The following is a 13,266-nucleotide window of genomic DNA, read 5'->3' on the forward strand; positions in this document are numbered from 1 at the left end:
CGAGACGCGAATTATGCCGCGGGGTGACGCGGTGCCGCGAGTCGTCTCACGGATCGACCGGTCGATCGAATTCTCCAAATAGGATACGCGCCGGCGTTCCCGCGTGTGCGTACATATGTGTCAGGGCGCGCGCGTGTGCGTCGTGACTGCCGCACGGAATCGTCGTCGACGTCGTTCGCGCCCGGCCAGGCCGGGCCGGTGAATCGCCGCGCCATCGCCAGCGGATCGACCTGCCGCGGCAAACTTTGGATCCGGTTCGCTTTCCACAGCTGACGTCATTACCGGTGAGTCCCTCCTTCTCTTTCCCTTTTGTGTTATTTTTCTTCCCGCCGGCCGTCGTGACCGAGCGCGGCGATTGTTTGCGCCGGAGTGTTTACTCCGAAATGGGGCGTCTGCTCCTTGGAAAAATATCGAGAGTCTCCAATTTTCAGGGATTTCTTTCGTACGTGGAAAAATCGGACAATTTTTTTTTAATTCTCTCCCTTATCACTTTGCTCGTACATCGTTATCAATCGTGTTCAAAATATAATAATAAGATGTATAAATATATCTAAATCTCTCTATTTATATATTCAATTTTTAAAATAATGTAGTACGTATTTTTTTTATCGTAATTTTTAATGATGACGAGTGAAAATGATACGAGAGAAAAATATTTGTCTTACGAAAGCTAGTCACTTTTTTTTTTGCAAATCTAGACTTGAAATTTAAATGACTTTGTGAAAAGCATTAAAAGATTCATACAACGAAAAAACTTATTTCACAAAATTGCACCAAATAAATGTTCAAAATATTCTCTTTACCTAGAATTCTAAATAAAAATACCCGGGAGAGAATTTTTTTTACAAAACCTGAGTAAACATACTCCGGGAAACAATCGAGAAATTTCACATCCTTTTGCAAATTAAACCAAACGATTGTAAAAAATAAGGATTCTCGGTGTATTTTCGAAAAGTTTAATCTTACACCCACGCAGAGAATCTTGTCCAACATCGCGTTTTATATTATCGCGAATAAAATTATAAGAATCACTTGCACTCTCGCTTATATTCCAAATATAAATTCAATTATCTTCTTATCCATATATTTAATGACTAAAATATATATCCCAGCATTAGACGCATGGATTATATCTGTAATCCATAAATTATCCCGTTTTTATGCGTGCAAGTTTCATTTCGTTTTATTACACAAGATCAATGGGATAAGAGCTTATAGTTTGGTCAAACTTTGGAATTTTGGAGTAATCTCGGAGTTGAATCGTATCTATCTAAAGTACGGGTCGTAAAAAGTAACGTCGCGGGTTCGGGACGCATCGTAGATAATAAAAGTTATTCGCAAAAAAATATTACCGTATAAAAAGAAATTATTTTTAATTTTTGGCGTCGAGCACACAAGCTGTGTCGGTTTCTGGCGTAGACGTATTTTTCAATTGAGCTTTAATAAAGAAAAATGAGAAATGTGTATATTGAAAAATATATAAAATGATAGCAATCTTTCCTTTTTTTCTACAGACCTCGTTAAACATGGCAGAGAAAATTTGACGATAAATTAATTAATCGATCGTTGTACATATATCGAGATGAATATACATTTATTCTTGGCGATCGTTCGCCTAGCGTGGTATTAATTACTGCAACGCCGTCGGCGTAATCTGCGTGTGAAATACACGCGTGACGCGTACACGCATCGACGAGAAAGTCCGTAATTACAGTAATTTGACTGCAGCTCGCGAGCGCGCGGTCTAACATATCAAAATGTCGAAAAATAAATACGTCTACAGCCCTCGGCGACACCGGTAGCTGTCATTAGTAATATCATATTTAGGACGTCTGTTCCCTGAAAAAATTGGAATTCTCAAGCATTTCCTTTGTACTTGATAAAATCGGGGAATTAAAAAAAAAAAATTTCGTTCATCATTTTGCTCTTGTAAGCTAAATTACTAACAATAAATTGTGAATTATAATATTGTAGTATGCAAAATATATAAATCTATACATGTATATAATTTAAATATATAAATATATATATATTTTTTAACACGATATAATAAATATATCTATCTTTATTTACATGTTCAATGTTTTAATTGGTATTAAATATGCATTACATATTTTTATTATAAATTTTTAACAAATGAAAATATCATGCAAATTATTTTATACGCAAATTCTTTTCAGTTTTTTTTTTTTTCAGTACATTTTCAAATTTATCACTTAAAAGTGCTAGATTAAGTGACTCCTTCCTTTTCTTTCGTATGAATGGAAAGCATTAAAAAACGCACACAATAGAAAATTTATTTTAGAAAGTTGCATCTAAAAAAATGTGTAAAAAAATTCGTTATCTGGAATTTTGAACAAAAAATACTGGGCGGAATTTTTTCCAAGATTTAAATAGAAACTCTGTCATTTATTCTGTAGTAGTATTTTACGCTACTTTAACGATTTATTACACGGTATATGTGTATGTATTAAAAAGTAGAATGACCTAGGCTAAGACTACCGTTGTTTTCAATTATCCACAATTATCACGAGCGATATATGTTTCTCGCCGATTTGAGGCGCTGACAAACATCGCTTCCCCAAGAAAGATGAAAATATCACTCGATAGTGGTATCGACAAAGTAAATGAAATTATTTCGCAACATTTCTTTCGAAAATTGAGGAGAAATTAATTTTTTTCCACCGATATACGTCCCGCTAACTTCTTGAAACTTTTGTCCGCGCGCGCGAAACCGGACGTGTGCCTGATCCTTTCCAGGTAACGACCTGGCCTGTGCTGGCCTGTCTTGTGTTCTCGCAATATGTGTGCGTAAACTCGGCGTTGTGCTGGCTACTCCGTCAGGCGAGTCCGTCCTTCTTCTTTTCCGAGCGTGAGGAAAGATGGCCGCTTTTGTGTACAAACCGCATAGTTGGCTCGTCTCTTTCTCTCTCTTTCTTTCCCCTCTCTCTCTTTTTCCCTCTTTCTTCGTGCAGTTGGACGAGACGAGACGCAGACGCTGACTGGCAGGACGCCGACCGACGGACGGTTTTAGAGAAAGTCGAAACGAGAAGTTAGAATGCACCAGAGGTACAACGAAGGACATATGCTTATTGCCCGGGTGGTAATTTTTAGAATACGCAGGATAAAAGCATCGTCCAAGATTTCTAGAAATTCGAGCCGTCGAAAGCCTATACTGGGCTTACGAGATGACTGTAGATTTTGATTTTGTACAATTTGGAGAAGAACTAAAAAGCTCGAGTTATAATGCAAGTATTACATTTCATATTTGAAATTTTTATTTGAATTAATGCAAAAAGAATTGTCGCGTTGATTGAACCATATGAAAATAATTCTATTGAATTTAATTTAATTTAATATATTCGACTATACATAAACTTAGAATTTTAGAAACGTAATTTCATAAAATTGATTAAAGGCAGTATATTATTAAAATGACTACATCGTACTAAATTTTAATTTCAGATCTGATATTTGTATCTTGAGATATTTTTGTTGAATAGAATAAATTTTATTGCGATACTTGCAAAGTTTTCTCACAATTTTGTCACAAAAAGCTCTTTTTTTTAAAAGACTAAAAGTTCGAGTCATAATGCATCCACGTATTACATTTCATATTTGAAATTTTTATTTGAATTAATGCAAAAAGAATTGTCGCGTTGATTGAACCATATGAAAATAATTCTATTGAATTTAATTTAATTTAATATATTCGACTATACATAAACTTAGAATTTTAGAAACGTAATTTCATAAAATTGATTAAAGGCAGTATATTATTAAAATGACTACATCGTACTAAATTTTAATTTCAAATCTGATATTTGTATCTTGAGATCTTTTTGTTTGATAGAATAAATTTTATTGCGATACTTGCAAAGTTTGATCGTTTTCTCACAATTTTGTCACAAAAAGCTCTTTTTTTTTAAAAGACTAAAAAGTTTGAGTCATAATGCATCCACGTATTACATTTCATATTGCAAATTTTTATTTGAATTAATGCAAAAGAATTGCGGCGTTGATTGAAACATATGAAAAAATAATTCTATTCAATTAAATTAAATTTAATATATGTGATTATACGTAAACTTTAGAATTTTAGAATTTTTTATTTTGATTTCATATTTCAAGTTTTTATTCAAATTAATGCAAAACTTGATTAAAGCATGTAAAAATAATTCTATTAAATTTAATTTAATTTAATATATTTGATTATACGTAAACTTTAGAATTTTAGAAACGTGATTTCATAAAATTGATTAAAAACAGCACATTATTAAAATTACTACATTATACTAAATTTTAATTTCAGATCTTTGTACCTTGCGATCTTTTTGTTCGATAGAATAAATTCTATCGTGATACTTGGCAAAGTTTGATCGTTTTCTCGCAGTTTTGTCGCAAAGCTCTTTTTTTCTTCATCTCGCACTCGAATAAAGTTTTGCAATCGGGGGTCGCATCCACAACCTTCTCTTTGCTACGTTAATATAATTTTGTATCTGGTGTCGATATATGTATGCGATGTCGCGCCTTTAATTAATTTATTTTCCCTCGTGTTTGTCGCGGCGAATATATTCGAGATTGTACCTCTTTTTCACCTTCAATGTCCAACACGAGAAATCAAATTTGAATATACGACATAATCAAGTTAATGCTGATTAATCAGGTTAATTTGTTGCTTGAATTTTATGCTTCTATCAATTAATAGGAAATTAATAAAGATAAGGGTGCTAACTTAATCATTTTCATGTTTAGGAAATATTTATAGTGAAAAAATACAAATATACTAGAATTAATTAATTGCTCTAAAATACTGTAAATAGATTTCAAAAAGACCTAATTTTTATGCTCTAAAATCTTATAACGATATAAAAACTGAATAGTATACAATATCCATTTGATATCAAATTATTATTTTCCAAATTGATTGATGGCCGATATCCTAGTTTCAAATTTATTCCTCGCGAAATTTGAGATTAGAGCAATAAATTGCACTTAATTTTACCGAATTTGATTTCTCTCGGTGGAGGTGTTGAGTTAACGGAAGTTTCGAAGCGTACGATCACTAATACTATCGTAATTCTCGAACAAGCGATCGTCTAATGTAGCCTGTATTGGTTGGCCAATTCTAAACTTTAATGTCTCAAGATGACGTAAAATGATTACGGGTACTTTCCGCAAAATTAATTGAGCACTTAAGTTTACGAATAATAAAGATTAAAAAATTACATATGTATTACTCACCAACAATCAGCTGCCCCTCGATCTCCTTTTCCTTGACCGCTCCTTAATGGCACTCACTTGCAGAAACACGGTTCATTACGAATACATTAATCACAAGAATACGATAATCGCACGGTATTTTCACAATATTTCCACTGTTAATCACATACATTTTATTTTATATCACGAGAAGAGGAAAATTACAGTTACACGCGAAAAAAATGATATATACACTTGTACTTTATACATGTGTGCTAATTTTATTTTTTCTAATATTATAATTAATTGTAATAAATGTCGTTCTTTCCAGAAAATATGAGAAATACAAGTACAGGACGACACACATGTTCGGCGTGCTTGCTCGCTCGAGTCTCGTCACAAGAATGACAACAAGATGAGCGCGTATAAACATTGCCGAAATTTTGTAGCACGATTGTTTATACGCGGTCGCTTTGTTGACATCCCTGCGACCCTCAAACGGAAAAGAGTAACAACACGAACAGCTCCGTGAATCGTAGTGTGTATTAAAATACAATCGTTTCATACGATTATTACAATTAGTCGTAAATAAGCGGTAGAACTGTGAAGGAATACGTGGACATTCTAAAATTCGTTAACGAGATGGCATTTTGTAAATTCGATTGTGAGCGATTTGCGATTTATCGAGTGGATTATAGCTTTGTACAACTGTGATTTTGGCGTTTCCGCTTCGCGATGTAAAATAAAGTGCGCTAAAGTCGAAAGTGTGATCGTATTTTGGTGATTAATGCACCGGCAATCGTAATTAATCGTATTTTCACAAGTGAATATCACGGGTGAGTACTATAGAAAACTAATTGTTTTTTTGGTTTTTTCCATAAGATATATTTTTGCGCATTATTTAAACAAAAAAATTTTTTTTTATACATGTGTTTTTATATCTTTACCATTTTAATTTTTATTATTTATATATACATATATAATTTTATTGCTTGCTTATTTATCCGGTAATATAAAGATGCGTCATATATAACTCGATAATATAAGTTACTTTGCATTATTCCGAGACATAAGAGTTTAGAGCCAGCCAATAATAAACTATGTATGTTTAGACGATCTATAATTCGCGCGTACGGTTAGTGTTAGTAATCATACTTCAAGATCTTTAATCTTTGTTCCGGATGAATTACATTTAGATATATGATACAATTAATAATAAGTGCAAATTTATTGCTCTTACATTTCGCGAGCGATAAATCATAGTTTCTAAATAAGCGTACAAAATAATCGAAATCGTTTCAATTTAATGCAATTAATTACTTTTCTTCAATTTTAAAATATTTCATTTGATCCCAAGATGTGTATAAATATTTATTGTTTAACTTAAAAAAATAATCCAAAAATATAACGATACTCTAATTCGCATACAATATTTTTGGAATTTACTTGTTATGAATTAGAGCAATTAATTAGTAATTAATTTTGATACGTGTATTTATTATTTTGTTTTTCGAAAATGTCAGCGTAATACAAGTCAGTTTCATCTTTAATATCAATTTCCAGTTAATTGTGATGGAAGCGATAAATTCAATGATAAATCAACACGGTATAAACATTTTCTTAGTAGAGGTCTGGTTAACGAAGATGCCTCCCTCGCTTCTCGCGCACATCTACTCCGTTTTTTTTAGATGTATTTTATATAGGACTTCGATATCGATCCGGCATATTCCAATATAAAACGACCGACGCGTCGCGACAAACCAGAGAGACCCGAGACACGAAGAATGGGAAGCCACGAGTTAGAATGGGACGATACCGGCGGGGAAAGTGTGGAAACAGAATAGGGGAAACGTGAGGGGTGCGTGCGAGAGAGGAAGAGAGAGAGAGAGAGAGAGAGAGAGAGAGAGAGAGACGGAGAAAAGGATGCGGAGAAAAAGAGAAAGCGAAATGGGAATATATGGAACGAAGACGGAAGAGATCTGTCGGTGACCCGCGGAAAGTCTCTGACGTACACACATACATTTGTCATTTTACATTTTCACATTTGTCATACTGAAATTTTTTATTCCCCCCGACACAAATCACATTCCGTCCGAATAATAGTGGGATCAAGGAGCGCGATAAACTTATGTAAATGTCAAAAATGTTATAGTCCTATTGATTTTTCCGATAAATTTCTAGAAGACATTTGCAACAACCGAGCAATTTATCGATCGATAATTGATTGGTCCGAGGATGAAAAAATTGCGCGACAAAAATATGCGTCTCGCCGACTTTATTTCACTCCATTCGAGGCAGCGCCTCGAGCAGTTCCGCTTTAATAGCGGAATATTGTTCGGGCATTATTTTTAATTTTGCACCGAAAGCAGATGCATGACATACCTAACACACACACACACACACACACACATACGTACATGCCATTCGTAAGATTCGCCGCGTGCGAGCGTTCTGATAATCGTGCCGGTGGATGTGACGTAATAATGTTCTCCCGGAGAGAGATTACTTGTCATCCGCATCCATCCGGCTCGTTTACGTTCCCTGCGAATGAGATCTCGAATTTAGAGGATATTTTCTCGTGAATTTTTATTACTCGCTCATTCTCTCTTCTCTTTTTCTTAATTACCGTTATTATCGCAATATTTATTTTGCGCTTGCAATTAACATTCAAGAATAATTGCCCTTGTGTTGTTTGGCCAGGTCCATTTTCAGTACATTATAATTGATAGAGCTCTAGCTTTTTCTCCTCTTCAAGGAATTCTAAAAGTCCAGTGTTTAATTTCTTACATTTAAGACAGAAATTCCGCCGCTTAAGCTTAGTATCCATTTGAGAATGACTCTCGACAGTACTTTTCTTAAATAGATACTCTCTCTACCGTAACCGTAAAATTGATAATCTCTTTCGTTTTAAACAAGAAATTTTAGAAAATTGAGTCATAATATTTTAAGAGGGAACTTTGTGGCGCATTTCCCAGAATTCCCGAGGAAATGAAAAGAAATTCTCCGCGTTCCTTAATGAATATCAAATTCTCTCGCGGTGCGAAAAATCGTCTACAAATACAAATACAAGCGGCATCGCATCCTAAATTTCCCTCGATGATGAGAGGGATTAAGTTTCCTCGATCGATGGAATATATCTCTCATAATTTCACCCGCATACGAAGGACGAAGAGTCTAGCGTGTTGCTCGATTCGCGAACGTCTGCATTTATCTCGATTCCGCTTCCTTCCGTGCGAAACTTACGTCACTCGTGAATTTCATTTGCTCTCGATTCCTTCTCTCGCTTGCATTTCTCCCGCTCGCACATCGATTACTATTAGAGTACCGTTATAACGCGACGTCTATTGCACATCGCGGACTTTTCCTTTCTTTGCGGAATTGCGGCGAGTTCGCGTGACGACGATCCACCGTCTGCCGTGAAACGAGCGCGCTATAGTCTATAAATTATCCTACTAAGGTCTGCAACTTTATTTCTGCAGAATGGCCGGGATGACTTACTCCTTGGAAATAAACATTTGCAAAACCCTCGAATTTTCAGGGATTTCTTTTTTGATCTCGAATAATTAGGAAATTCTCGTGGGATTTTATTGAGATTCGGGGAAATTTAAAAAAGTTTTCCCTTTGATAAATTTTTCATATCAACATTATTTCTTCTCTTATCGATTATGCAATTAATATCTTGACAAAGTTTCTATTTACTTGAGAAGACTTTTTTTTATATCTTTTCTTAAAAATGTGTACTTTCGTATTTTAAATTATTCATTGTTTCGTTAATATCACAAACTGATAAAACACTAGTATATCTATAGTCTATAAACTATCCTACTAAGGTCTGCAACTTTATTTCTACAGAATGGCCGGGATGTCTTACTCGTTGGAAATAAACATTTGCAAAACCCTCGAATTTTCAGGGATTTTTATTTTTGATCTCGAATAATTAGGAAATTCTCGTGGGATTTTATTAAGATTCGGGGAAATTTAAAAAAGTTTTCCCTTTGATAAATTTTTCTCTTATACCGTGATGATGATATATTTTAAACATATATAATCAAATGGTGAATTAAAATACATTATAAATACATATATATCTAGCTCTGTCTATATATTTAATGTCAAATATTGAGCATAAATTATATGTTTTATTATTTTTTAGTAATAAAAATATAAAAATGTGTGTGAATCAATATTTGTCTTACGAAAGCTATTCAGTTTTTTTTTCAATATTTGCAAATTCAACACTTTAAACTTAAATGGCTTTGTGTTTTTCTTTTGTACAAATGAAAAGCATTAGAAAATGCAAACAATAAAAAATTTTATTTTAGAAAATTATATACAATAAATGCATACAATGAAAAATTTTAGTTTAGAAAATTATATCAAACAATCTTTCAAATATTATCTTTATTTGAAATGTTGAATAAAAATACCTAGAGGATCAAAGACGTTTCAGCGAGTTTTTTTTTTGTAAGATTTCACTTCGTTGTGACGGTTGTATTGTTAGGTCCAATTGATTCCGCAAATATTTCAAAAATGTTTTGAGTAGCGCGATTTCGTCACGTTTCATGGAAATATAAGAAAACGAAAAACATTTGGAATATACGTTAAGTAGAACGTTTTCGTAAATATATTAATTGAAATTGGTTTTTAAGGAAAAAAATTATTGTAGCAAAATTAAGTGACGCCGAAAAATTTATTTTTAATTAAAAAATTGTATTTATAAAACATATTATTTTACTTTTAATTGGTTTTAATAAATCAATAATTAAAATAGCGATATATGTATAGTGTTTTCAGTATATGTATATAATTGTCTAAAGCCTTTTCTTAAATTACTTTAAATTGCTTAGAAATTATAGTTTATTAGATAGATAAAATGTGCAAAATTAGCTACTGTTATTGACATAAAAATTATTTATATCAACATTATTTCTTCTCTTATTGATTATGCAATTAATATCTTGACAAAGTTTCTATTTACTTGAGAAGACTTTTTTTTATATCTTATCTTAAAAATGTGTACTTTCGTATTTTAAATTATTCATTGTTTCGTTAATATCACAAACTGATAAAACACTAGTATATCTTTATGAGTAATTAATGCGGAGGAGGATTGTACATTTCCAAGTGCATATACATAAATTGCAACTCGAATATTTTAAAGTTTCTTGAAATCTTAATTAAAATTTACGTTGAAAATATACAAGAGTCTCGACTTAGCTTGGTTATTTTCCTAAAATCTCCCGTGCACTGAAATATCACGATATTTTTGGTTTATAGAAACAGTGATATATTTTTAAAAAATCTCATTAGAAACTGGGTCGTCAATTATCGCTGCACTTTTCTCTCGAGAGGAAAAAATGTAATGGTTCTAAATTGTAGAATTTCTAAAACATCAAATACAATCCATGTCATGTTTTTCAAGCAATTTTACAACATTTTAAATCTAACAATAAGGGAAATTTCCAGGTACCAGCTATTCCATAATGAATATTGCTCCATAATGAATATTGCTATATTTATCGCAAATGTTATATAGACTTTTTCCTTTTTCTGAGATTCAAAAAATTTATTGATTCGAGCTCTTTTTTTACGTGTATATATTTGTAAATTACATATTTATATTAAATTTATAAGAATGTATTGACGTATTATCAGGCAATGTTATTTTAGCAAGATAAAATTCACTTGTTAAATACATTAAATATTTTGAACTTGCAAGTCCTCTCTCTCCTTCCTTTTAAATTGATTGATAATAGACAAGATTCTTTTGCGGGATTTGGGAAGCATTGTTCCATGAACGTTATATTACTCGATACATTTTGACGGAAACATGCGCATAAATTTATGCATCGTATGGAAACTGCACACGTTTGTGTTGTATTACGCTTTATCTGTATGCAGCACTTATTCGTCCACCATATCCCCTGCCGTCCGAATACATGAATATATGTATTATCTCTAAGTTTATTTATGCTAGCCGTGTGAGAATTTCTATAAATGTGCAACTCATGCCGGCGTTGTACGAGGTGTCTCGAGATACCTGTAACAGCGATGTAAGTCGAGCTCTTTGGCAACTTTGACGCGATAAAACTTGGACGCGTGCGTCGAGATAATTAAATTTTCACAAATTTTTTTCGCGATCTGCCAACCTCGCAATTTTCAGCGATTACATCTTCGTGTTGATAAAATTTGAAAAATGCCGATGTATCCTATATTCTTTTATATCTTATCATTTTTTTTTCCTCAAACTGTCTTCGGTTCTTCGTCTTGTAAGGAGCGCTTTGTGCCGTTACAAAGATACACGCAGTGAATCGACAAGAAATTCGATCGACTTCCCGTTTCAGATGTAACTGTAATTGCATACTTACGCGCGATACGCGTTCGTTTAATCTCCTGTACTCACTGTACGATTGATACACCGCGCCATTGCGAAAGAAAAGGCATGGTAAACAGACCGCGTGCGTTTCCGCAGTGTCACGACTGCTCCCTATTGATGCATTCAATCTATTCACGCCGAGTGGATGTATGAAAAACTATGTCGGTGATAATTGAGCGATATTAGTGACGTGTCTGTATGTATCGTCATAATTGATCCGCTATTGATGGTCATAGTGCTTGTAATGGTCTACCGATAGATCAAGTCTGCGATGTTAGAAAGCAACTCTCCGTTGAGTATCCTATTCCCATTCCCTTCAAGTATCCTATTTAAAATGTGCAATTTATAAAAGAAGTATTTTTATAAACAGCCTTTATCGCAAGGTTCTCTATTTTCATTTCAATGACAAATTCAAGTTGTAAGTGTTTTTACAATATATCATCAGAAATATAATTTTTTTTAATGAATGTGAATTCATAATTTCCATATTTTCGTTTTTTAAATTTTCTAATCTTTTCAACGATATATAGAGAGAACTTTTTTTTTTTAAATATAAAAATCATGATAATCGTTTAGACACAATATGCCATTTTAATTAATGTATTTTATATAATTTTTTTGATTTATTAATACGAACTATAATAAAATATTAAATGCACTCGGTTAGATTTTATTAAAGTATTTTGTATATATAAGTTCAATAATTTATTAATAAATTTATTAATTAAAAAATGTTTAAGAGAAAAGACTTATTTTTTTAAAATAAAAAGCATGCAAAGTAATAGAAATTCAAGTATAGATTTTATAAAAACAGTACGATATTTTCAATTGCTCGTAAAATATTAAAAAAGTACAATCTATATTTATAAAAAAATGCGTGAAAATTTTAAAACAATATAAAACCATCAATATAAAACCAATATTTATATACGTGCCTGCGAAGTTGTCTCAAGATTACTAAAAAAATGGGAAAAAATAATGAAATTTACGTTCAAATGTAACGAAAAATTTTGTTCTCGTAGAGAGTTTCATTTTATAAATTTTTCACTCGTTTATACTAATCTTGTAGATTCGAGCGTAATTAAAAAAAATTTTTTTTCGAACATTTTCAATTTATAGTAATCGTAAAATGCGCGTTTTTCCTCCGATAATCTCGCGGTTCAAGACCAGAGAACATGTAAAAATACCTATATTCTACAGCTCCGATTTTCGTTTGTTGCAGTTCACAATGCGCTAGGGGTGATGGAGACAGTGGGCAAGCAAGTTCAGGTAGTGAGCGGACTGGGGGGTCCGGTGGGCCCTGTGGGCCCAGTCGGGGGAGATTTGCATCACCATCATCACCCTCACCCGCACGCCCATCCTCCGCACCCGCATCCCCACCCCCACGGTCATCCCCATGGGGCCCACGGCCACTCGCTCGTCGGCGCGACGTCGAACCCCGGTAGAGGTCAAGCCCAACCACCCGTCTCGCATAATCAGCACGTACCTGCGAGATCCACTCCCGTACAGCTGCACAGGTAAGTCTTTTCTATTGTATCCGACATTATATCGGAATCGTCGTTTTCAGCATTCTTATATAATCACGCGTGGATAAAATATTTCACGAGCGCGAGAGAAAATAGAAACAGTTAAAAATTGAGCGATAACGTCTGACAAATATTTTCCGCTTCATCGAAGAGGGCCACCGA

The 13,266-nt window shown here is 33.3% G+C and overlaps 2 protein-coding genes across 5 annotated transcripts in view; one reads left to right on the forward strand and one right to left on the reverse strand.

Annotated features, from left to right (window-relative positions):
* The window catches only part of LOC105253425 (ankyrin repeat and BTB/POZ domain-containing protein BTBD11), a 68,858-nt gene extending 63,420 nt beyond the window's left edge, over positions 1-5,438 (reverse strand). Inside the window, exon 1 of the mRNA XM_025411161.1 lies at positions 5,245-5,438. The gene's annotated coding sequence lies outside the window, so the exon portion shown is untranslated. The remainder of the gene's footprint in view (positions 1-5,244) is intronic.
* Positions 37-13,266, forward strand: part of LOC105253422 (nuclear receptor corepressor 1) — a 71,614-nt gene continuing 58,384 nt past the window's right edge. For all 4 annotated transcript variants that reach the window (XM_025411156.1, XM_025411157.1, XM_025411159.1 and 1 more), the window contains exons 1-2: positions 37-284; positions 12,801-13,095. In XM_025411156.1, the coding sequence (XP_025266941.1) occupies positions 12,821-13,095 (275 nt within the window). In that variant the 5' untranslated portion in view covers positions 37-284; positions 12,801-12,820. The remainder of the gene's footprint in view (positions 285-12,800; positions 13,096-13,266) is intronic.

Source organism: Camponotus floridanus, unplaced genomic scaffold (genome assembly GCF_003227725.1).
Source record: "Camponotus floridanus strain SB8 unplaced genomic scaffold, Cflo_v7.5 scaffold38, whole genome shotgun sequence".
Lineage (NCBI taxonomy): Eukaryota > Metazoa > Arthropoda > Insecta > Hymenoptera > Formicidae > Camponotus > Camponotus floridanus.